At 36.1% G+C, this 27,319-nt stretch overlaps 1 protein-coding gene across 3 annotated transcripts; it reads right to left on the bottom strand.

Moving 5' to 3' along the window:
- Positions 1-518: 518 nt before the first annotated feature.
- Positions 519-24,295, bottom strand: LOC109004038 (U3 small nucleolar RNA-associated protein 25). Of its 3 annotated transcripts, XM_035690228.1 has the most exons (26): positions 24,085-24,295; positions 23,274-23,381; positions 22,899-23,034; positions 22,158-22,255; positions 20,095-20,245; positions 19,399-19,543; positions 18,670-18,793; positions 14,952-15,052; positions 14,696-14,827; positions 13,768-13,848; positions 10,239-10,441; positions 8,891-8,963; positions 6,665-6,724; positions 6,514-6,552; positions 6,305-6,393; positions 5,987-6,051; positions 5,821-5,867; positions 4,959-5,018; positions 3,279-3,350; positions 2,551-2,580; positions 2,343-2,437; positions 2,120-2,225; positions 1,735-1,797; positions 1,561-1,632; positions 872-962; positions 519-841 (listed from the first exon to the last, which is right to left on the bottom strand). In XM_035690228.1, exons 2-25 carry the CDS (start codon positions 23,377-23,379, stop codon positions 888-890), a joined length of 2,223 nt encoding a protein of 740 aa, XP_035546121.1. In that variant the 5' UTR covers positions 23,380-23,381; positions 24,085-24,295; the 3' UTR covers positions 519-841; positions 872-887. The 3 variants fall into 3 exon arrangements, with proteins under 3 accessions (XP_035546121.1, XP_035546122.1, XP_018837974.1); XM_035690229.1 differs by having other exon boundaries at positions 519-962; positions 8,891-8,960; XM_018982429.2 differs by having other exon boundaries at positions 519-962; positions 20,095-20,242.
- Positions 24,296-27,319: the final 3,024 nt, after the last annotated feature.

The following is a 27,319-nucleotide window of genomic DNA, read 5'->3' as shown; positions in this document are numbered from 1 at the left end:
GTTTATTTATCAGATTTTCATAAAAGAGAGTAGGTGTTATTTAAATCTGATGGTTCAGTAAGCAAAGTGTAAAAACACCGAATATATATTGGGAGAATTGTATTTTCTTGGGTTTGGTTTCCCCCCCCCCCCCAAAAGAAAATGTAAGAAGTAATGAAGAGGAGGAAATCTCCACCATTCAACTCCAGCCATTGCTGGACTCAAAAATAAAAAATTAAAAAAAAGTAGCCATTGCTTGGAACTGGGGCAGCTTCGATTCGGATCTTAGATCTTTACCAGCCTCCTCACAAGTGTTGAATATTAGCAGAGCACATTTTAGCTTTATTCAAGTGTGGGATCAACAAGATCGCATACGGAAAACATGTCCTCGGAAAACTATATAAAAATAAATAAAAATAAAATCATAAGGATTTCATTTCACATTCCAATCCTGGATCCTGATCATTTGGTTTTAACTTAGAAGATTTTCGGATTTTAATCCTTTAAATTCGAAAAGTTGCTTGGGAGCTAGTGGATTATTTTCTACTAATCGATAAACAGTATATACAAAAATATATCATATCTACAGCCAAAAAGTTAAAAATAAATAATAAAAATAAAAAGATCCTAATGACAAAATTAGGAAAGGAATGAATTCCTATATCTCACGTGCTCATATTGTCAAAAATGATGAACACATCCATCCATCCATCCCTCCATCCTCCACTTGCAAAATTGATTTCAAGTTCCAAGTCGTCACCATTGTTTCCTTTCTTGGCTAAATAAAAGTCCATCTCATGGCGGCAGTGAACGTTGATAAGATAAATGAAGTTTGTCTATCTTCTCCAGTACTTATTGTACAATGGGGGGTATGGGGGGTGGTTGCTTCTAGAGCCCAGAAAAGTCTTTCAACAGAAAACGAAGACACTCTTCTCTGAAGTGGACATCCTCGTTGCCGGAGCACTTCCAACTATTCTCTCCAGCTGAAATTGAACCACAGAGAGAAAAGGAGGAGGGGTGAATAAATGTAATTACTAACACTGCAATAAGGGGAAAAATTAGAGAAGGATCATGATTACTTGTTTTTAGGCTTTAGGTCCTTTGGGTGTTATCCTCCTTATATTTAGGGGTTACAACAGTTACGTAATGCACACCATCTTTAGTATCAATCCATCAAACAATGATATTGCATTTGGCTTGTCAATTCCTTGGAGAACTCTAGGAGTTACCTTACTTGAATTCCCTAAACAAGTTTCCATTTCAATGGACAATTGAAGTTTGTTGTTTTTTGCATCGCACTCGGCGACTATGTTGACCATCCTCTAGCTTGTCTTACAATTTTGTTGTCAAATGTGTTGTGTGTGTATAATTACTCTTTCTTTTTACCTAATTAAAGGAAATAGAATCCAAACCCTCAAAAATCAATTGATGACTGGATAGCATCACCACAACCACCCCTAAAAAACAAACCCCACGCCCTCTTCCCTCCAGGAAACCAATCACAAACCACTTGATTAATTCCAACCCCTCACACCACAAGCACCCCATGCGAGCCTAACGATAAAGAGAGCAGAATATTACCCGAAAATGATCGAAGCGAGAAAATAGCACCGTGCACGACATATTATGGGAACCATCAAGCATATTAACAATCTGCAAAATCCAATTGGAAGTTTAAAGAGACCCAACATATTGTGAATTTTACCTGTCCAAAACAAACAAACAAATAAATAAATAAACAAATAAAATGTTCACCTCAGGGTAAAATTCCTTCCGCTCGGGCAGTGAGTACATTATTAAATTCCGAATACCACGAATCTACATGCAAGGAAATACAGGGATATGTCAATGCTATGTATTAGCATGAACTGATTCTGATGTATAAAATTATAACTTAAGAGTTGTTACCAAAGTAAATCAAGCATACTGAACAAAATAGTATTGACATCAATGCATAACACATGGATGGCAGCTATTCCAAAATTATTCAAACATTAGGTAGACTTTGAAACCCATAAATTGACACACCAGGAGATGAGTGACACAAATACCTTAAAGCTAACGGATATATATATATATATATTTGATAAGTAAAAGCTAACGGATATATAATACATTATGATGAAAAAGTCTATAGAACCTTGTATCGAAAGTAAAAGTGAGCCCTCTCAGTGTAAAGCATAATTTTACGCCTTCCTTCAAAGAACCAAACACGTGCACGAGAAATATCACTCTGTTCTGTGTACCTGAAAAAAAATCCAGTATTATACCATGTCAAGATACACGGCTGAATGCTTTAGTAGGATCTATCAAATGTGCGACACAACCAAATGAGAAAAGGAAAAAAAAAATGAACTTCTTACTCTCCAAGCAGACAGAAAGATGCATCCTGTGACTTCAAAAAATTTCGGATACGAATGAATTCAAAGTAAGAACTGATAAATAGCATAACTCCTCCCTACACACAAAGTTCCACTTAAGTTCAAAACACTGCCCAGTTTATACTTCTGACAAACAGCATACAGCTTATACATTGCAGTATTCTAATGGGTGGAAGTAAAATATAAGTACCTGAACCGAGTCTTTTATCTTTGGAAACACCTGCATAAAGAAACTCATCACTATCACATCATAAGCAAGTGAAGAAAAGCAGAAGTTTGTTATCAGCGGAAACTGAGATTGTCTTCCAACCAGGACTTCATTATAAAACCATATGAGAAAGATAGGACAAGTCATATTAAACATAGTATGCACATGAGGATTTTAACACAAGCAGGTACACCAATTCAGCTGATGAGATTCGTCAGAGTTCCTAAGATGGTTTGGTAATTGATAACGAAGACCTATAAAAGAATGCATCGGTGATTGTTCAGGTTGAATGAGCCAGGGAGGCCTAAAAAATGACAAGAGTGGTAGTACGGACATTTCCATTGAAGCAAGAGTGGAGTGGCCTTGCCTTGTATACTAACTGCCATTTAGTAGATAGATGTGCAGTCCAGTTACTCAGTTGAGTCAAATCTAAGCCTAAGCCCAAAAAGAGACACATGTTGGATAGTTCTCCAGAAATCAAATAAACTAATGGCCATTTGCTTTTGCTCCTTATATCTGAAATTATCAAGTTATATGTGTCTCCAGACAAGAACATTCTCCTCCAGAATGGACCAAATGACTAAATTAAAACCAAAGTTGCCAAGAGTTTGATTAATAAATGGATCCTATGACAGATGCAATGACATATGTTCCCCATACTGATCACACTTTTGACATTGAAATCAACACTATCACTGTTCCAGACAAACCTTTTTAACAAAATACTCGAACCGTGCATCATCAGCATCTGCTATTGCATCAACGTCAAATCGCTCATAGATCTGTAAAGTCAGATTAAAAATTGCATTAGCATTACAAAACATAATGTCCACCGTCAAATATATGGCAGATTTCAAAGTGTTCAATGAATTATAACCCTACCAAAGGCGAATGAAAATCATATGCTAATTAATAGGAAGAAAAAAAAAAATCAAAAATGTGTTTAACACAGATAATCACAATAATGATGTTTAGGGCCTACTTGGGGTTGTGTTAATGTGATATCCCATATGATATGGATAAGAGTAGGTGGTGTATGGGATCTCACATTGCTTGGGAAAGATAAGTTCTTACTCTTTATAAGGTTCTAATGGGGCTTCAATTGCATCGTTGACTAGTCTTTTTAGAGTATAGGCCATGTGGTTTGGGCCTTCCATTGGGGCATTACAACTGGTATCAGAGCATATCCCAACCAGAAATGTGGGACTTGAGCCGTGCCACCTACAATGGACAGGCCCGACGAGGAAGTCGGGAATTTAAGGGGGGTAGATTGTGATACCCCATATGATATGGATAAGGGTAGGTGGTGTATGAGATCCCACATTGCTTGGGAAGGAGAAGTTCTAGCTCTTTATAAGGTTCCAATGAGGCTTCAATTGCATCATTGACTAGTCCTTTTGGAGTATAGGCTATATGGTTTGGGCCTTCCATTGAGGCGCTACAGTTAATGTTTTAAAAAGTGCTTAAATAGCCTCAAAAGCTCTTTAGTAATAAAATTAGGTTGTTTGATTGTTACATATTAAAGTACTTTTTTAATCTAAAAAAAACTAAAAAGTACGTTTCAAGAAAAGCATCATTTGATGTTTTTCTTGAAACGTGCTTTTCTGGATAATGCGGAACTCAGTTTGAATTTAAAGAAGATTGTCAATGGGCAAAAATACCCATACAAACTTAAGATAATTACAGCTTTGCCTATGAATATTGGACGTAATTGTATTGCTATTTCACTTATGCATCATTGAAGGGATTTTTTTTTTATTATACTTGCTGAAAATCCTGTTGGACTATTTTCGATGTTATTTGATTATAAGATTTTATTTTTATTAAGTATATGGTTATAATCTTTAAAAAATCAAATGATCTTTTATGTCGTTTCTAACTTAAAATGCACTTATTTATATTGTTTCCAAACAAATGCAACATGTTTGAAAGCGCTTGGTTACCAAACAGTAAATAGCTTTCTAATAATAGAGCTTATTACTTAAGCTCTACAACAAAAATTCTTAAAGCTAAAAGTTATATTACCCACTGCAATCCAAAACATACAGTTAATTAGCCATAGAAGCTACTGAAGGAACCAAAAATGGGAAACAATATCATTTTTTTTTTTTTTTACAAGTCAAACTAGAACCTAATCACATAAAGGAAAAAAAGGTTTTCCAGTTTTATTTCCAGATTAAATTATGGAATAATCAGACTCATTCGGTAAGCTCAAGAGCCACCTCTTACCCATTAAGCAGCTAGAAAGAATACAAAAGGGGCAAAAATTATATGAGGCAGTGTGAACTTAATAAGAGAAACTAGAACTGAACTTCATAAGATGAATTGCTCAAGATATCACAAAACATATCTAACTTAAAACATACACCAACACTGTGAGGCAGACATACCTGCCGTACTTGGAGTAACACTTTTGGAAGAACACCCTTATACTCGCATACCAACTTTACCTGTAAAAATAACAAAGCATTTTGGCATCTTAAACTTTAAAATAGATAAGAAACTATATAAAAGACACTTCTACTTGAAAAAAGTAACTTCCATAGGCAGCAGTATTCCTGTACACTTTTACATTAACATCAAAGTATAATGAATTTGTTATTCATTATAATGCTATTTTACCCTATTTAAACCAAGAAATAAAATATTTTTAGGTTGAAAATTTGTTTTTGGTAAGGAATTGGATAAAAGGAAACCCCCATCTATGCAACCAGTAAGTCTTGAACCAATTAACCTCCCTCTACCCTATTCTTAGGACGGAAGAAGATACATCAGAGGCTAGAGCTAATTACTGAAACACTAAATGTGCAATTGGTCCCCACTCTCCAAATTGACCACGTCATCACCAATCAAAAACAAAATTGAAAATAACAACCATACCATTCACATAATAGAAGCTACTCTGATTAAAGAGGCAAGCATCCTAACAACACTTATATTAACAAGTGAGTAGATGTAGAGATAACAAAACAGGCAGCAACCTATTCCTTATTTTTTTTTAAGAACGCAGCAAATCCATTGGTGAAATAATTGGTAAAGCTTATTGTTTAGAGTTCTGTCAAAACCAAATTTATTTGGGTAATTAAGATTTTGCATGGCCAGGACAGGACAACATTCATCCAATCATCCCATTTGTCTCTTGTTCCCTAATTAAATAAGCAAAAGAGGAAAAGCTCATAGTCTCCAGGCCAAGGTTGGCAACACATTTGCATGCAGACATACTAAAGAAAATGTAACAGAATATCAACACACCTTTCCTTGGTAGTTAGTGCAATGGTGATTGAACAACGCATTAATATCTGTAACAAGAATGCATAAATACAGATTAGAAAACACAAAAATGCGCACATGCACACACAAAAGATGGAAATGTTTATATCGCAAGCCTCGCTAAAATAAGAGAAGTAAACATCATTACCTGGGTTAGAATAATAACCCAAAATAATTGTTTGCCTATAAAACCTCGCACATCGATCCAGATACCTAAACATACAGATGAGTTAAAGCAATATGTTTTAAGAAATAATATAAATTACAGGAAACTTCTAAAAAAACAACTTTCTCAAAACTAAACCAAACGTTACCTAGAGAGGAAACCTTTCTTTTAATTACTTATGACTAAAGGTTTCCTTAGCCTACCACGCACACCCTCCCCCCGCCCCCAAAAAACAGAACAAAATAAAATAAGTTAAAACAAAAGTTCATCTCAACCCAGTAAGTATTACTGAGAACATACCATGGTCTAATACGTGTAATATCAGTTCCATGCCGCCTAGATGGTATGTGGTTCAATTGTTCAACAACTGTATTCACATGTGACCAATTCTGGATATTTTTCATTGAAAAAGGAATGAGGAAAAAAAATAAAAGAAACAAAAACTGACATCATGATCCATACAAGCTGCAAAACATATATTTCAAGTAGTTAAATGCTGCACCACATACTTGCATTGCAATGACATCCGCATGATCAATGATTAGAACCTACACATGGCAAAACTATATATATCAACGATATAGGTAACTATAGGCATATATATTTTTTTAAACAAGTATAAATTCATACTCCTGAAAAATTACAAATAGGATAAATCACCTCTATAGAAGAAAGATAATCAACATCTTTTTCCTTGTATTTTTGAGCCTCCCATATTTTCTGCAAACATTTAAAGTCAGGTGTTACTCGCATTTTTAGCCAAAATAGACAGTAACCATCCATAAAAACTCAAAAGGATAACGATAAGAAGTAAACAATCTCCCTGTACACTACGCAAGCAAATTTAAAATTATACACGTAGAAAAAGCAACTCACAGTTTGAGCTCTGTTTACACTACCTCTAATGTATCTTGCTACTAAAAATTGGACTTCTAATTTCTTTTTTATTGGCACCGGGTGTCCAAGAACAAAGTCTCAACTAATCCCGAGGGTGCAGAGGCTCTTGACAAGGAGTTTCTTGCAAGTGCACCTTAGGTAATTCAAGGGGAATTCCCCCGGTCTGATGGCCCCCAAAAATTGTTTGCATACAAGAGGATTCGAACCTTAGACCGGGAGGGAGCATACCACCAAGACCAAGACTCTACCACTTGAGCCAACCCCTAGGGGTTCTTCTAATTTTATAAGTCATATAGCATTAATCTTCACTCATTGAATTTCTCCCATTCCACATGGTTGAACATAGCTAGTAGCAACAGACAAGTATGGCTTAATCTGAACTTGACTATAATGCATGTTGAAAAGGAAATGAAACAGAGAAAAAAATTAACAGTTAATAAACAAATGATCCCTGAATTCTCCCAACTTGATGCACACAAGATAGTTGTGAACAAATTTATTGTTACCCTTCCCCTGAGATGCTGGTCAAAAGAGTGTGTTTTAAGATAGAGCCTAGGCAGACAAATGCAAAATTAATAGATACAGAAAGTAAGAAAGCTGAATGGTTAAACTAGCTTCATTTACCCACTCCAAAAAACCATTGAACGTCGAGCCTAGACACCAAGTTAAAAGAAGAAAACCACATGGACATTCAAGGGGATCAACAGCCCCTATTCATCCCCTTCATAAATGAGACACTAAAATAATTTGACTTAAACCTATTTCCAGCATGCAGAACAGCCTTGCTGAAAACAGAGGCACTGAGAAAAGGCATAAGGATGACTTAAAAATTGCCAAATGTCCCATAATGCACAAATATAATGAAAGGGTCAATTTGGAATGCCAACATTCGAAGGGAGCTCACCATAATAAAGATATCGCGGAATGTCATTCTACTATAATAACCCCACACTATCTATCATGAAATTCCAAATAGCAGCAAGAAGTTTCATGGAGAACATTGGGTTTACTTGATTTACCACCTGATAAGAGGGTTTCCCTAAGTGAGCGGCAGAGCCTTCAACAGAGCCAGAAATATGCCTATGTCTCTACATGCCCTTTGCTAATTGAATTCAAGGCATTCAATTTAGTAACTCCCATAGTTGTTCCAGGCAAGCCAAACATTTTTACAGACTCTTATATTCTGATTTTGTCTAATCAAAATCAAAATATCTCATCTCATTTCATCATTACAACTTTTCCAAATTTCCATACAAAAATATAATAAACAATTCAAAATTTTCAAATTCCAAAATAAAAATAATACTAAAAAATTATATTCTAACAATATTTTATTCAACTTTCAACAAAATATCTCATCTCATCTCATTTGTACTGTCTATCCAAACCCACCCTAAATCAACAAAATTGAAATTTTGTCTTCATGCTTGTTAGAGTCTTAATTGTATTACTCCTTAGTTTCTTGTTTGTGTCAAATGGACTTGTGTATGGATGTCAAATGTGGCTGATACTCAGCTTCCACATTTGTCACCTCCAAAAATCTTCAACCAATTGGGGACAGCATCTAACAGCCATGTAGTTACCTCAAGCGGTGTCAGCATGGGGCAACTTAAGTGAAGTGTCTAGGAATCCTAGCTTGTCAAGCACATATTATTTTAAATCTTCTTGTAACAATCGTTCATTGCACCACTAGATGAATCCACAACCACAAAGGTTACAAGTAGTTCTTATAAGACAGTATCTTAGGCAGCACCCTATAGCATTTGCATGAACCCACTTTTCAAGAATTAAAATATCTTGTTAATCAAGACAAAATTAAAGATACAAACATGCATACTGGAAAAGTTCATAGTCTATTGTGCATAATAATCCATAGCAAGGTGATAACAAATGCGCAGAAGATGTGACCATGTGAGTAAAAGCTAAACCAATCTCCTGGATAATGATAAGAAACAATCTGAAAAACAAATAAAGAGAATAACTGCTCACCCCGACTAAACGAACTGGAGAAGCAACAATGATGTCTGAGGAATAGAAATCGCTGTACAACTTTATCCTCCTCCTAGAAAATAATCAAAGGAAACGGAAGGTTGGGAAACTTTTGTTTTTATCGGTAACAAAATATTATCTATCAAAAGAGTAGGAAAGAGCCCCAAGTAAACGGGACATATACAAGAGCAACGCCTAAGCATGCTAGTTTAGTGATACAAGGAATTCATGAAAGGTCATGCCATGAAAATCAATTACAATCGACCAATGAAGTAAAGTATTGAAAAATAAGTTTCTAAGCTCATCCATTGACCCACTCAACAAGAACATCTAAACCCACTCAATCAGTGTTAAACCCAGACCACACCCTCAAATATGTACTCTTATGAGGAAGTAATCTCTGGTGTCATTAGCCAATAATTCTCCTGGAGCTGACCTAACAGATCAAAAATCTGCCAAAGATCCAAGAGAGTGCCTTTAGCTGCAGGCAACTCCTGTCTAAGCCACTTGCAGAAACAATATAACAATGGCTTTCACAATTTTGGAAAACAAAAGAGAATAAATCTTTCATGTCAAAACCTAGCTGACTGATTTAAAAAGTGCATGTGGGAGTTCAAGAGTGGTGGAGTGCCTCCACAGTCTCCATACTAGTGTAAAAATACATATGTACATAGCATGTTCTAAGAATATATGCTTAAAATACAGTTTATGCACATTAAATTAAGAAAAATAATATTTTTCGATAAGTTTATTGTTCTCATCATCATTTCTTTGTTTAGTCTCCTTCCTTTCGGTGATAGTATAGAATAATAGAATAAAACTAGCAGCAGATTAATTAGTGTTTTCACTTGCTTTCCAGGCATCCTAGGTTCTAGGCCCTGCAACATACCTTGCTGCAATTTTATGATGGCAGCTGGACATATTATGTGCTCACTCCAAGCCACAACTACGAGGCACTTGTACCAAGAAGATTAATTAGATGCATGCCAGTCCATAAAATCTACGAAAAACCTCAAAGTACCTGATAATTCACATTCATAAAACTATAATCTGCTTAGTTTCCATTGAGACCATTTTGATTGTTTATGTTTACTGATAAAAAAAAAGAAGTTGCCATTGAAACCACTTTCGCCACCAAAAGCAGATTATGGCTAGTTGGTCAAAACCAATTTTGCAATTGCATAACTTTTCTTAGTGGCACCTAGATTTATCTTTAGCCTCACATCCGAACTTAATTCTTTTCACTATTTGTAACAAAAATTGATGAAGTACTAATTAGGCCACCATAGCTAAGAATGTGAATTCTATGGATTTGTAGTGGCATTACTATATATTAAAGAAATCTTACCTCTTAAACTTAATTCCAAACATAAACTGATCTTCATCATCCCTTTTGCCACTAAAAAGTGCTTGAAAGTCGGAAGGTTTTGAAGACTTCTGAGCTTTAGAATTTCCCTGGGTATGAAGTGATAGCTCATCCTTGTCTTCATCATCTTCGTCCTCCTGGGTTCCAAATTCTTTAAGGAAACGATCCATGTGCTCCACATTAGCCTGAGAACACCGGTAAAATAGTATCAACAGATTAAAAAGGAAACTTCTATAATTGGACAGATCTTTTACAAAAACTTGTCTATACAAGTCAAGGGTGTGCAAGCCCTATACTAGTCTCTTGAAAAAAAAGTGGGACATACCTAAAAAAACCCACTTTTATAGTGGGTCCTACTTTTTTTTTCAGAGGGCTAGCATGGTACTTTTTTTATATAGTTAATAAGAGATTTTATTCCATGTACATAGGCATTAGCCCAAGTACACAAGATGTATACAAGTAAGTACACCTAAATACAAGCTAAAGCAAAAACAGTACTAAAATAAAACATGACAAATGTTCCCATCCCTTACAAGATTCTTCACCCAAAAATTTGAAGTGCTAAAGAAAAAATCCCTAAACTCCCCCATAGAACATTCGCAATCTTCAAAACACCTCCCATTTCTTTCAAGCCATAAGCACCAAAACAAACATAAGGGAATCATCCTCCACACTGCTGCACTGCCACAACATCCCACTGAACCTTGCCAGCAAGCCAAAAAAATCCACCACATGCATAAGCATCACCCAAGCAATGCCTACCCTTGCTAAAATCTCATTTCACAAAATTTTCGCCACCTCACAGTGAAGAAAAAGATGGTTAACAGATTCATCATCCTTCTTACACATAAAACACCAATCAACCACAAAAAAACCTCTCTTCCTCAAATTATCCGTGGTTAATATTTTTCCAAGAGACACCAACCAACAGAAAAAAGCAACCTTACTAGGCACCTTTGCCCTCCAGATACATTCCAGGGATTCTTTAACTCCCTGACTAATTAATGCCTTATAAAAAGATTTTACAGTAAATCTGGAGTTATTTGTTTGAAACCACAGCAGGCTGTCCTCTCTATTCTGATCAATTTTCATATCATATAATCTTCCAAAAAAATCAGAAATCTCACTCACTTACCTATCCTGCATATCTCTATTGAAATCCACATTCCACTGAAGCATGTTATTAGAAATCTTATAAGACTCAGCCACTGCAGCCCCTTTATCTCTAACAATCCTAATTTTTTTTTTGATAAGTAAAGAAACAAGTTAACATAGCAATCCTAAATAAATTAGGATAAATGTACTTAAGAGCTGAATCCCCGCACTTAGGGCTATAATCGAGCCGAGCCGAGCCGGTCTTTGGCTTGCTAAGCTCGGCTTGACTCAAAATACTCAAGATCGAGCTCAAGTTTTTTTTTTTATTCTTTGTTCAAGCTCAACTCGAGCTCGAGCTTGTCACACAAACGAGTTCGAGTCAAGCCGAGCTCGAGCTCAAATTGTTTATTTTTTTTATTTTTTGAATAAGATTTAATAATTAATAAATTAAAAAAATAAAAAATCTAATATTGAATTTATACAACTAGCAAGTACAACATTTATTGAATTATAAAATTTTAAAAATTTATAAATGATTAATATCTAATTAGGTGATATTTATCCAAAATAACAATATATTATATGCCTACATATATTATTAATACACACACTTAATATGATAGCATATATCTATTTCATATATGATTCCCACATACTAGTATATGAAATTATTAAATTTTATTGACTAATTATACAAATTATAAAATATATTTATGAAGTATATTTACTATATAGACATAAGTAATTAGATTACATATTATATATTTAATTATAAAAGTGATATGCTTATATTATTAGTTACTACTTATATATGTGTGTATATATACATAGATGTATATATATCTTTATCAATATATGAATTAGTTTTAATCGAGTCGACTCGAGAATAAACGAGCAAGCCTTAACGAGCCTTAGCTAAGTCGAGTTGAGTTTTGTCGAGTATGTGTCATTTACAATTCAAGCGGGTATCTACTTTCACGAACGAGCTTTTTTTTCCACGAGTCGAGTTCGATTCGAGTTTAACCGAGTGAGTACTGAGCGGGTTTTCGAACAGACTAGTTCATTTACAGCCCTACCCGCACTAAGTATCATGCCAAAAGTAAATATTTGCCACAACCCCCACTTTAAAACTTAAGTTTTTAACAAAGTCCCCCCATACTAGCCGGATGGACTTCCACAAAGCCCACCCCATACACCCCTTGCATGGTACTTGCATGTGCTAGGCTTGTATCATTACCCATCTTTTAGAGCATTGGCATTGGACTCATCAAATGAGTCTAATCTTCAAAATTTGATGATTTTAGCTTTAAACTCCTGGCATTGGATTCATCATATGCTCAAATGTCAAGCTTTGAGCTACAGTAGATTTCTCTTCATCTTCAAATTTGAAGACTCACTATTCACACTCTATAACCATTATTTTATTTATTTAAATTAGTGTTTCCCAATTTTGAGCCACAATATATTTAAGTTGAGAAACAATAATTTAAATATCAAATTAAATTATTAATTAACATATAGTTAGTGTAATTGTAAAATATAAAAAAAATAAATTAAAATATTATTATTAATAAAATAATATTATATTATTATTTTGATGAATCTAATAGCTAATCCAATGTGGGGTTATAGATAGAGAAGTTTTAGATTTATGAAAAACATGTACTTTTCATCAAATTTTAAAGATGAAAATGATGAACCCAATGCTAATGCTCTTACTCATCAAAGAAGAAACATAAGGAAAACATAAATTACTATTTAGTACTATTTTCTTTGATAAATAGTTGGAAAAATTTGAGTTTGCAGGAAGTAATGTGAAGTACAATTGTATAAATACTATTTAATTTGATAAATAGTTCAACTCACTATACGATCCTAACCTGCATGTACATTTTACCATGTTGTATTGCCAACCTTTAGTTCAATTTAACTCCCAGGAATCATGTCATTGTACAATCTTGCACAAAAGCTAATCTAAAGAAAACTTGAGCATGAAAATGAAAACAAGAATGCCAAGGAATCTTATTATAAAAGAAACAAAACCTAAATGTATTCTTTTAAGTGAAACATTGCAAGTCTAGTATAGTTAAGGAACCACTTCTACAACAAATTTCCACATCGAAAAAAAGGAACCTACTACAAACAAAAATTTCTAAAAGATATTCAAGAATTAGAGAGAGAGAGAGAGAGAGAGAGAGATTGAGAGATTGAGAGATTGAATCTTCACTATCTAGTACTTTTCGATTTTAAGGCATCTGAGTCATATAGAGTAAACACCAGTATGATTTTTCATCAAAAATTATTTGGAAAGAGTATACATTGGCTAATCAAATGTGAATGGCCCACCTTATGTTACAAAACATTAGTTCAGATCAAGCTAGTGAGAGGATAAAACAAATCAGAGATGATGGAATACCTTGTGAGCTAGAGGGGTTAGTTTAATTAGCCTCTGAACAAAACGAAGTGCGATGTGTTTAAGTGGCAATAGGATCAAAACCTGCAGAGCACATAATAAAAAACAAAGCTTGTTTACTAAGCAAGTACACTGAAAATACTACATAGAATGATATGTAAAAGAATCATAAAGGAGGGGAGACAAAACTTCAAGCACTTCTAAAGGAGACTAGTTACAACTGAAAAAGCTTCACTGAGAGCTTCAAATTAAAACAGTTTCAATCGTATGTTACAGCAGCATAGTATCAAATTTAAAAAATTCCAAAAGCCAAGGAAAGAGAGCCCATATACAAGCCATCAGCATGTGTAATAGTCACAGTGCAGCATATAATTATAAACAAGCCTACAGCTGCTTTAGAAATAAATTGATCCAATATCTAATATAGAAAATTAAAGATAGACTGATATCAGTCATGTAGACAAACTGATATTCTCAACGTGACCACCATTTTCCACCCAAAGGATGTTCGTAAGTTAATATTCGGTTTAAGTTGAGAAATTATCAGTAGCTTCTAAAAATTTAAAATCACATAAGCAATTAATTTCTACACTTGGCATGCCATAAAATGTTCTATCATTTTTTTATAAGTCAAATATTGCTCTAACGTTAATTTACAACTATATATGTATTTAGCTAGAAAAAGTTAATATCCTAATATTCAAGAGAGATACCTAAGCACAATGGTGTCCATCATAAACATGTCTAACATCTGAAAATATATTGAGAAACCTCTGATAATTACCATACCAGGCATCAAGCTTTTATGTAATATCTATTGTCGCAATCCAGCCAAAAACCAAAAGGAAAAAAGGGTAGAAGAAAGAAAAGTATAGTCCAGGTCAAGTTCCCATAAGTAACACCAAAATCACAAGAAAATAATTAGTGCTACCTTAGGACGAGTAAAGCCATGATCACGGAAACTATCACCACCAAGATTTGCATTGTAAGCACTGCTTGGATCCTTTGCCAGTTTTGAATCATTCTTTGTCACGAGATCTCTAGTTCGGAATAAATGATTAAGCTGCATAATATACTCTTCATTTAATCATCCAATGAGAATAACAAACACCAAATATCTAATAGAAAGAATTAAGTCCTATTAAAAAAAAATAAAAATCCAAGAATGGGCGGTTGCGTGAACATACAGAATGCATAATATAAGCCTCCATGATACTTGAGTCTTCTTCCAGGCCTTTGAGATAAAACGGTTTCTTGTTACAATGTAATATATCCCGATAACCATTGCCTGAAAAAAAAAGACAGCAAATTCATTTAAATACCCACATAGCAGTACACGTTGTCAGTCCTTCGGATTGCAAGTTCATAAAGTTAATAAAGGGGAACAAAAGGATAACTGTCAGGGAAACCACATGATTATGTGTATCAAAATTAATCAAACCTTCCATAACAGATTTGATAGAAAAAACAACAGTGATAAGAATATATGGTTCATGTATACTTCATGTGTACCTGGGCCTTGCCTATTTCTATGAATACAATATCTTTGATTACCTATAAAAAAAAAAAGATAAGAATATATGGGAAAAAAAGAGAGAATACAACTAGGGCAGAAAACCGATCCTATCGGTACGGTTTTGGTCCAAAACCGAAACCCCACCGATAGTTTTTTAAGAGGGTGGTGCCTACCGAAACCGGCCAACAAGGAGAGTGAGAGAGAGCTGGCCAGAATCTTATGGTCGGTTGCTAACCCATCCCCAAATTCACATCACAAATTCACAAATTAAAAATAAATCAACTCGAAATTCACAACAAAACCTCAAGAGGAGAGGTAAACAGGAGAGATGAGAGGAGAACAAGAGAGGTGAACCATGAATGAGAGAGAGAGCTTGGAGAGACGTTTCAGAGAGGAGAGATGAGAGAGCTCGAAGAGATGAGGGACAGGCTGAGTGCCGAGCGGCGTGAAGGAGGAGGGAAGGGGAGGGCTGCAGGAGTGCGGGGTGAGAGGAGAGAGAAGTAAGACAGAGAATCGGGATGAAGAAGAGGGAGGGGGAGGGGAGGGGAAGGGTTATTAAACCCTAGCTCTAAACAATGCCATTTGGTGTATTAAATAAAACAACATTGTTTCATTTTAATTTTTTTGTAAACGGTTGGTGTAATACAATGCCATTTCACTTAAATTTAAACGGTTGGTGTAAAACGACGTCATTTCACTCACTTAAGTGAAACGACATCATTTTACATAAGATATATATAAAAAATATATATATTATCAGCCGATTCGGCAGTTTGGGGTTGGTTCAGGCCGGGACTAAACCGGCTGACGTCGGTTTCACTAAATTTATACCGTAGTCCGATCAATTCTCTGCCCATTCCGAACTTAAGCAATCGGTCCACGTCGCCGTCGGTTGGTCCCATCGGTTTCTATACAGCCCTAAATACAACACAACCCAGCAAATTGTCCCAGCTACTTAAAATCAACATGAAAAATCAAATTCTCACCATCAATATAAACCATGGTATACCACTATGCTTCCATAAACATTTTTTTTTATAAGTAATCAAGGATATTATATTCATAGAAATAGGCAAAGCCCGAGTACACAGGAAGTATACATGAAGCAATGCCTAGTTAGAAGTTACAAAAGAAAGAAGAAGATCATCGATACTAAGTTCGTTACAAACTGTGGCCCCCGCCCATGAGAATAATAATTTAAAAAAGACAACTTTTAGCTCTTCTAGTGTTCTCTCCTGGTCTTCGAAACATCTTGCGTTTCTTCCCTCCAAATACACCAACACAAACATATTGGTACCAACCTCCAAATTGCCGCTATCTGAGAATTGCCATATAGTCATCTCCAGCTTGCGAGAAAATCCACCAATTTACACAGCATAACCCAAGACAATCCAACTCTTGTGAAAAAATCATCCCACATGCCCTTGGCCATCTCACAGTGTAAAAACAGATGATCAACTGACTCCCCATGCTTCTTGCACATATAACACCAATCTAGGACAATAACCCGTCGTTTCCTCAAGTTATCTGTGGTAAGAATCTTGTCCAACAATGTTGTCCAAACAAAAAAGGCTGCTTTTGTTGGAGCTTTCGTTTGCCAAATGCTTTTCCATGGATACATTGGCTTTTCGGGATTCGTAATTTTTTGGTAAAAAGATCTGACAGAGAAAATACCTTTCTTATTATTCCAAAACATCTTATCTCCGGTGCCCCCTGATATGCTTGCAGAATATAATGCCGCAAAGAACTTTGTAATAGGTTCCAACTCCCAATCTTGGGCTGCCCTAGTGAAGTCAATATTCCATTGCGGGGAGCCATTTGAAAAGAACAGAAGATCAGCGATCGATGCCTCCTTTTCTCGAGCGAGCGCAAAGATAGTAGGGAAGGTATCTTATAGGCAATAGTGACCACACCAGTTATCAGACCAAAAGCGGACCCGCGAACCCTCACCCACAACAACATGTTCATGTCCACGAAAGGTCCCCCAAAGACTCCGAATGTTTTTCCACAACCCCACTCCATGAGTGCCTCGAGCCTCATTCGAGCACCATCCTCCCCAAGCTTCCCCGAATTGTGAATCTATAACGGACTTCCATAAGGCCTCTCGTTCAGTTTGATACCTCCACAACCACTTACCCAACAAAGCTTGGTTGAATTTCAACAAGTGGCGAATCCCCAAACCTCCCCCAGACATTGGGGTACAAACTGTTGGCCAATTAACCAGGTGGAATTTGAACTCTTCTCCCAATCCCCTCCATAAGAAGTCCCTTTGTAGCTTCTCAATGCGGTTAGCCACCTTTGTAGGAAGTGGAAATAGAGACAAAAAGTAAGTGGGTAAGTTTGAAAGAGTGCTTTTGATCAAAGTTAACCTACCACATTTCGACAAATATAGCCTCTTCCAGGCGACAAATATAACCTACCACCTTTTGATCAAAGTTAACCTACCACCATTGAGAGACATGAGAAACTCCCAATTGCACACCTTACATTTGAGGAAGCATTAGGTAAAAGTCCCAATTATGATTTGGATAGATACTACAATACCCCAATTTTTTTTTCTTGAGACTTGACGATGGACTCAAAAGTGTGAAAGTGACAAACCTTGTTCTAGCTAGATCAAACCCATGAGTCCACAAGGAGTTTCTTGCTATGCCAACCATTGATTCTACAAGGCAACAACATAAACTATGTTGGCACTTTTGGCCAAGTAGTTCACATTTTGCAATTGCTTTAGATGCCAAGGTGCTAAAAATATAGAGGTGTAACATAATGTTTGATAAGGCTATTCCACACATTAAGAACATACATGGTATGACAAATGTTGAACATAATTCTGTCCATGATATTCTAAGATCGAACTTGATGGTCCTGACATTGCTGAAGCTCCATCAGAGGTGGCACACATCATAGCTTCTTTACCAAAAGAAATGGTGAACCTTACAAAGGCTAAACCATCGACATTTATATTTTTCCCCATGGGAGATGAAAATTGCTTATTTCAGACTTCATTAATACAGTCAAAAGAACATCTCAATTTCAGAAACCACGCTGAGCTAGTCAAAATCATAGCCATGACCACATTTTTTTTATGACAAGGAATCCCGGATAGCGTGAAAACTCCCGGACCCATGTAACGTGTTCCTATCACACGGATCAGGTAAATCATCAGTTTTTCACCATGGGATATTGCCCCTAGTAACTGTTTGATTACCATTAAATGGATTAAATAGGAGGTTATTGGCCACTTCCCACAATCCCTGATCATTGAAGCAATGGGCATGAACCAGGAAACCAGTTGCACAGATATAAAACAAATCATTTCCGTGGGTATGACACTTGGTGCAACTGAACAGATATTGATCAAGGATAATAAGATAAGGCTCACTTACAAAGGGAAAAGAATAATCTCTCTTTAGATGAATAAAAATCATTCCTCCCAGATGTCTTAGAGACATCCAACCAGTGCTCATACAACCTGTGCTCGAGACCATAACCAGAACTTCTATCAACATCCTGCAATAGTAACATCTGATTATATGTGACAGCAACAGAAAGCTGAGAAGGGGATAAAAACAATTGTAATAATGCAGTGAAATGATCAGAAATGGAACTTATGGCTTAAACAATCAAAATTTCAACATTCAAAATCTAAGATTCTAATCCTTAATAGCTCCTATAAATCCACCACAGTTCCACTCAATGACCCATAATTGCAATAAACTATAAATCATAAAGGATTTAGTATATTAGGTGGTTGAATAATGTAATGACAAATAATTTCAATAAACTACGAATTGGGAAAGATCTAGTATATTAGGTGGTTCAATAATGCAAGGACCCAAGAAAAGGCTAAACCACATACAGACTAAATACTCTTTTTTACAAGTGCATCTAGGCTTATACTATAAAATGACTAGTAATAGTTAAAAATCTTAGAATCATTACAAACCGCAAGAACTTCTCCTTCTTGGGCAATGAAAGACTTAATCCACTACCCTCCTATACTCAATCCGGGTGCTAAAAGTAACAATTTTAAGGAAGTAATTTAATTTTCTTTTTTTGACGAGTAAAAGAAAAGCAAACTCTAAAGACCAAAGGGTGCAATGAAGTAGTCATACCTTTAAGAAACAGTCTCCAGTTCCAATCCACTTGCAATTTGACATCCCATCAGCAGGCTCCTCCCATTTATATTTCCATTTCCTTTTGGACAGATTTTCAACTTCTTCTTCTGATAACTTACACCCCAAGTGTGAACTAAAGGAACTGCACAATAAAAGATAGAATATCTACATGACACAACATGTATATTGGGGTGCAACCTAGTTGGTAGAAAAATCAATATTGCAATATTTACCACAAAGATGACAGGCTCAGAAGTATCCATGCACAAATATCATAAAATTTATGTTAAATCTTGAGAGACTTTAAGGTTCACATGGCTACTTCAATAGGCTCACATGGCTACTTTATACACCGATATCTATATCTCCTCTTTCTGAACTTACAATAGGAGGAGAAAAATGATCGTGTTACTGGGTGGTTAGCAAGTCCACTCTAATATCCTTGGCTACTTCAACCCACTGTTTCATGAAGGTGAGGCCTTAATGCTTAATAACAATTTTATGCTGAATTATAAACAAATAAATAAAATCACAATAAGAGAATAAAAAGCAGTCGCAGGATTGACCTCTCATATATGTATGCTTGTTAATTGATTGGATATCAATAGTTACAACAGAATGGAAAGAATATCAAATGACAGACCACCGCTAAATAAAATAATTAGAAGGCATCTACATAAATATATTATATACCTCATGCACACTGAACCTTCAACAGAAAATAGATCGTCGACTTCAACATCATGCTCTTGATCTGTTTCAGAGGCATCGGGGTCATCTTCAGTTTCAGCATCTTCATTTCTCTCCCCCATGTCAACCATGTCATTCTGTTGCAGTATACCTTCTATAGCATGAGGAAATATCATGATCAGATCCTCAGAAAACAAAGCACATAAAGTTAAATAAACTGCAACAAAACTCAGCACGACACAGAATGACTGCACAACTTTTTATAATTACTCAGTTTACTAAAAAAGCAAAAGGCAAAGCCGAGGTACACATAAAGTATACAAGATGAGATTTTTTCTTAATACAAGCAAGATGAAGACCAGGATAACTCATATATAAAGATTATGAAAAGAAATGTTTTTTTAATAATGTGCAACCTCGCCAAGGCCCCTTTTAACCCACCCTCAGAGAGCAAACCCCAGATACACAACCCCACCATCAAAACCGTGTATCACATAATGCAAAAAAACTCCTCTCAAGCTTGCCATAGAAGAAAATGGTTTCACCTTGAAAGATGAATTTACACACCATAACCAAATCACGTTAAAAATAGAAATTATGCATAAATATAGCATCTTCCAGGTGTTATCCTCTTCACTTGAGCTTCTATTTCAACCACCAAGTTCTCATTAATGCCTTCTTTCTTTTGCTAAGCAATAGAAGATTCATTAAAAACTACAAAAAAAAATGTAGCCCAAGTACACAAGAAGTATTCAAGAGAAACACCTAACAAGAAAAAAAATAGACAATAAAACCATGAAAAATAGCCCATTAAAATCCGTGGAGGCTGCCCAAAAGGACCAACGTATTGAAAAAGACAGTTTTAAAACAACTCCATCGTCCGCTCATGATCCTCAAAATTCCTAATTCCTATCATTCTTTTCCCTCCAAAAACAGTGTTAGATAGAGAAGCACCATTTTTCAGACTACTATAATTTGGGGCCTGTCATATAACCCTCTCCAATTGACAAATAGGTCTATTATTCTTCTGAGTATAACTCGAACCAACCCAACTCAACCAAGAAAGTTATTCCACAATGCATTGGAAAACTTTTTTTTTTTGTAAGTAAAACGAAGTTTTATTGAATCAAGTAAATAGGCATAACCCAAGTACACATGAAGTATACAAGAGAAAACACCTAAATACAAGCTAGGAACTAGTAGAAGCTAAAAGAAAATCATAAAAATGATCCCCATTCAGAACAAGAACATCCACCCAAAGACATCAAGTTTGAAAGAGAAACTCTCTAATTCCTCCCAACGAGCATTCTCTATCTTCAAACTCACAATGGACTAAAAGGCATCAACAAATTTTTCACTCTCTCTCCACATACAACACTAGTTTGTCACAATGAAATGACGTCTCCGATTGTCACTATAATGACTTCTTCCTTAAATCTACCATTCAGTCAATGTTGACAATACGTCTTCAACCACCCGTGGTTATTAAATCCATCATAACATACGATCTTATATGAGATCCTCACCCCCAATCCTAGATCATAATAGGTCTGCACCACACACCTAATCCTATTGACAAAACATCTCTCTCATTTCAGACTTCCTCGAATCACTCAATCCAATCCATTAAGGAGGATTAGAGACCTTTGCAAGTATTTAAAATTCCAAAACACCTTTGCATTAAGGAAACCATTTTTGGGCGCACCACACAAATAAGCCGCAAAAGCATTTGAACTTAAACTCTAAATCCCACATGCCACTAGAAATATATTTAAATTAGAGAGTACTAACAGTAGGAACCAAAAAAGAGGATCAAAAGTCTGTCTTAAGAGAATACTTAATAACTATAGAAAATAAACAACACGGCATGTGCACAAAATATAAAAATATTTTTTATGGGTACAACAAAATAACAATATATCCATGCTAAGTGACAAGGAGATTTTTTGGTCAATACCAAGGAATATCAAAACTCGTAAACTTTTTATAATGCCAAAAAAAAAAAAAACAGAATTCTATTGATACTTGGTTGAATAAACCTTATAAAGGCCATAAAATCCTCTTACCTTCTTCACTATCTTCCTCCTCTGACACACTAAAAGATTCAGACTCATCTTCTTCATCATCATCTTCTGTGTCACTTTTACCTTCTTCCTGCCTTTGTCTATGCCAAAAAAGAAATAAATGAAACATGTTAGCTTCAAGAAATTCATAAATAGTTGTTGTTTAACGTTTCAATTCGCATTCAAAAAAAGTTTCAAGAAGCCAAAAATGCTCATACACATGATGCAACAAGTATTTTTTACTGTTGATGCAAAATCCAAGTTAAAATAAGTTTGTAAAAAGAGGAAGTTAATCCTTAAAGGAATAACATCATTAGCAACTCTATAAGTATATGGTGTCAGTGAGAAGAATGCAACACCCAATGGTCCTTGCTTTGATGATTGGGAAACGATGAAGTTAAGGCTGGAACTTGATATGCTCAATTGCCTAAATGTTCTTACCTTTAGAGTTCATGAATGTGTTTAATTTGTATCCCTTGAAAATGGGTGCTATCTTTTGTACGCTACCTGGGTACACGGGTTGATCCCCTTTGCTTTCAACAATTAATTACTTATAAAAAAATGAGAGAAATATAGCTAAAATAAAACTTAGGTATTTACATCAAATATGAAGGTGCATGAAAGTTGGATGCACCAAACATGATATCAAACAAAACAAAAATCAAATCGGATAAAATGAGTGCAATGATCTATCCATCTCCTCAACTAGATCGAAAATGAACTCAACTTATGAAAGTCCATTACCTCTTCTTAATCACATCGTCAACAGATTTGCTGCATGACCGCAGTGTCATCAACAAATTATCATACATTGATGCCTCTCTAGGAATTAATTCTTCCTCAGATGCAACACCAGTAGAGTGCTCGTTCGATGGCTCCTCTGCAATAAAAGTTTGACCGAGTATTAAAAGTAAGACTAAGACAGATATTAAGTAAAACAGATTAAAAATTCCTTATAGGGAATTTTGGGTACATAACCTCAATAATTCAATACTTGAAATAAAAATCAAAAGTCATACAATTGCAGGTCTACTCACTTAAAAATGTTCGATAGTTTATTGAGAGAACATAAACCAAACAAGCTTAACAAAATATGTAATATAAAGATGGTGGACCCGCCTGAGGAACTTGGTGAGGGGCTACGAGGAATCTGTTCTTTGATACGGCTTTTCTTAATTCCATGTCTACTCACTTCACACTTCTTGAGCGCTTTGGGTCTCTTCATGCCTACATAACATAAAATGCATTACTATATCAGTAAATAAAACTCAAAAAAATAAACAATCAGACTAGCATACCAAAAAAATAGAAGGCATGAGCGTTTCCAAAGAAACTAAAGCTAAAATCAATCAAATGAGAAGCAGAGCAAAGGGTTAAGCCTGCACCCGACCCGAGCAACCCAATGGTACAAAGGCATGTGAACCGGACAAAAATGTTCGGGTGATTTGGGTCACTGCATGCAGTCCTGGGTCGGGTTTCCCTTTTAATGAAAAAGGTTTAGTTGGCACATCTTTTTTCCCCGAAAATAATTGACATATCTTATATCTCTGCAATTGGAATATTTTAATCTTTCATGACTATCTTTTTATGCTGAGACTTCCCCCCAGGTTATCAGTAATTCCAAATATGGTTATGCAAGCTGTTTACGCATGAAACCCATGAGAAAGCATTGTGGCATCATCCAATATTTGGATTACCAAGCAAGGATCCACAAGAGGAAATCAAACAATATAGTTCTTTATATAGTACCCAGGCTATGATTAGAGAAAATCAAGCCTCTCACAGGAAGCAAGGGAGAGAACAGAATAAACTGCAAATCCATCGCAAGCTATTAGTACATGCAATGGAATCACGATGATAAAGGCGCTGCTGCGGAGCAGAGAGAGAGAAAAGCACGGACGGTGAGAGAGAGAGTAGCCGAGAGATTTACCAGTGGCGAGGCGCTGCAACAGGCGACGGAGGTGATGAAGACAACGAAGCGAGAGAGAGATGGAGACGACGGAGCAACGGAGGTGATGAAGGCAAAGGAGGCTAGGGTTTCGGCGTGAGAGTGAGAGTGAGAGTGAGAGTGAGAGAGGACATCGGCGCAAGTTGGAGAGAGAGAGGAGAGAGAGAGAGAGAGCTGAAGGAGTGATTATATTGAATTCGAGGATCTGAAGGTGGTACGAAACACTTACATATTTTAAAATTATTTTTTATTAATTATTTTTTATTTTTTTATTTTTTTCTTATTAAACTAACTAAATTATTCTACTTCTTCCATACACCACTTACTTATTATAAAAAAATTAAAAAAAAATTAAAATAGATTTAGGAGTGGTTTAGATTTAGAGATGGTTTGTAAATAGTAGAATAAAAGTTGAATTATTTATTATATTTTGTGTGAAAATTTGGGAAAGTTATTTTGAAATTTGAACAAATTGAATTGTTTATTATATTTTGTGTGGGAATTTCAAAAAGTTGTAATGATGAGATGAGATGAGTTGATGTAGGTTGAGATGGGTTATGAATACAAACGAGACCTTAGTGTGTAGTATGTGATGTGTGAATATGATAAGTAGAATTATTCAATCTGAAGGGTTTAAACCCTTTGCCCTTTGGGCTTTGAGCTTATGTCGTTTTGATATGGGGTTTAAAAAAACCCGAGTTCATGGTTTTAAATCTGGGTTTTGGATTTAAAATACGATACCCGAATTTTATGAAACTGGTTTTAGTCATGACAGTACCTGCCTGGGTATGTTCCAGATTGGAACTCGAATAAATATCCGATCTAAATGAACAGTCTTAATAGTAACCAGGTTATGATTAAAATGAGAAAATAAAGCTTGAAGCAAGGGAGAGAATAGAATAAACTGCAAATCCATCAGAAACTATTAGTACATGCAATGGAATCACGATGATAAAGGTGCTGCTACGGAGCAGAGAGAGAGAAAGAAAGAGAGAGAGAGAGAAGCCGAGATATTTACTTGTGGTAAGGCGCTGCAACAAACGATGTGTTAGAGACAATGATATTCAGAAATAGATTTGTAAATGTAACAAGTAAATGGCTTTCGAGGAGCCACTGCCCTCACAAGAATACCAATTGAAATTGATCTCACGATCTTTCATTGAATTGTAAAATGAACTTAAATAAGGATTGGACATAGCCCACGACACTACAATGATGAACTACCCACTACATGACCCATGATTACAGATCCTAAGAACTCAGTCCACAAGACCAGACACAACTAAATTAAAGTCTAATTACAAACATAATCTTGCTGAATTTAATAAAGACACAAATGACCCTTGAACCCTAATATAAAAGCATCATAATCAGTTAGCTGCCCAATTCTTTCTTCTGTCGTCTTTTATGCATCCCTGTCTGCCAACCCTAGCAATAGCAAACCCTAACAATACCCACTCCATCAAAGGATTTTGCCCACAAGATATGGAAATCGTCTCTTCAAAGTCTTGAGATCTTCCCATGTTGCATCTTCTGCCAGCATCCCCTTCCAGTGAGTAAGAACCTCAACATCTGTAAGGCTCCCTTTTCTCTTTAGTCATCTTTCCAAAATGGTCTCTGGTTTCAGCGTCAAAGCACCTTCTGACGTTACCTAAGGCAGCTGTGTGTTGGCTTGTACATGTACCCTAGTTTCGGTTTTAAGCATGAGACATGAAAAGTGGGGCGAATCTGAGCTCCCTAAGGTAGATCTAGGATATATGCAACCTTGCCGATAAGGTAGAGGATGCCACATGGCCCAACGTACCTTGGTGAGAGCTTGAGATTCCTTTGTATGGCCACTGTCATTTGTCTGTATGGCCTCAATCGTAAGTATATCCAGTTTCCTTCCTGAAACTCCCGGTCTGTTCTCTTTTTATCTGCATGTTTTTTCATTCGGCTCTGAGCTTCATGAAGATTTTTCTTTACCAATTTATTGATAAAATCACGATGTTTAATTTCTTCTTCCACTACATGTACTTAAGTAGCCCCTGGATCATATGGGAGAAGTTTGGGTGGGGGAAATCCATATACTGTTTCAAAATGGGATATTTGGGAAGAACTGTGGGTTGAGGTGTTATAGACGAACTCAATGAGGGCTAGCCATTTCTTCCAATCATTTGGTCTGTCACTACTAAAGCATCTGAGATAGCACTCTAAGCTTTTGTTGACCACTTTGGTATGTCCATCCGTTTGTGGATGGTACGCGGAAGTTAGCAATAGGTCAGTCCCACATATTCTGGACAACTCAGTTTAGAATTGACTGATAAACACTGGATCCCTGTCACTTACTATCGTCTGCAGTAACCCATGCAATTTAAACACATTCTCCATAAAAACCCTAGCTACTTTCAGAGCAGTGTAAGGGTGATGTAGTGGTATAAAATGAGCATATTTGCTCAGTCTATCCACTACCACCATTACTACAGTGTACCCCTCTGAGGGTGGTAAACCTTCCACAAAATCCATACTGACGTCCACCCAGTTCCTCTCGGGTATTGGTAGGGGCTGAAGCAATCTTGCTGGGTGAAGGGTTTCCACTTTGTTCCTTTGGCAAGTATCACATTCCCTGATGAAGGCTCTGACATCTTATCTCAATCCAGGCTAGTAAAACTTCTTTTTTATTCTTTAGTATGTTTTATATACTCCTGTGTGGCCCCCTAATAGACTACTATGATACTGTTGCAGGATTTGTTGCTAGAAGGGTACCAGTGTTCCTAGATGAAGTCTCCCTTTATAAAAAGGGGGGCCATTTCAGAGCTGGTAATGAGAAGGGTCCAAGGTCCCTTGATGGTAGTTGCTCAACAGCTCCTGCAACTGGGGATCTTGGGGGTAGGTTTTCTTCAACTCCTCTATCCATTTGGCTTGTATCATGCTAATGGCTTGTATGGCTGGTTCATGGGGTTGGTGGGTTGGGTTGGAATTATTTGGTGGTAGTTGGTTGTTTGGTGGGTTGAAGCGTTGGGTTCATTTGTGGGTGGAAGTCTGGATAGGGCATCTGCAACAATATTAGTTTTACCACTCTTATATTCCACCACGAAATCATACGCCATTAACTTAGGAATCCACTTCTGCTGAGCCAGGGTTCCAATTCTCTGTTCCAACAAATGTTTTAAGGTCTGCTAATCAGTGCGGACCTTAAATGACTGCCCTAATAAATAGTGCCTCCACTTCCTTACAG

Source organism: Juglans regia, chromosome 5, assembly GCF_001411555.2.
Source record: "Juglans regia cultivar Chandler chromosome 5, Walnut 2.0, whole genome shotgun sequence".
Taxonomy (NCBI): Eukaryota; Viridiplantae; Streptophyta; class Magnoliopsida; order Fagales; family Juglandaceae; genus Juglans; species Juglans regia.
This window is presented reverse-complemented; position numbering and strand designations above follow the sequence as displayed.

Coding starts and splice junctions, on each gene's coding strand:
- LOC109004038 (XM_035690228.1), bottom strand. CDS start 23,379: ATGAAGAGACCCAAAGCGCTCAAGAAGTGTGAAGTGAGTAGACATGGA. Junction 10,442..13,767: donor TAACCCCTCTAGCTCACAAG/GTATTCCATCAT, acceptor CGGTGTTCTCAG/GCTAATGTGGAGCACATGGA. Junction 8,964..10,238: donor TTTGGAATTAAGTTTAAGAG/GTAAGATTTCTT, acceptor ATTATTTTCTAG/GAGGAGGATAAAGTTGTACA.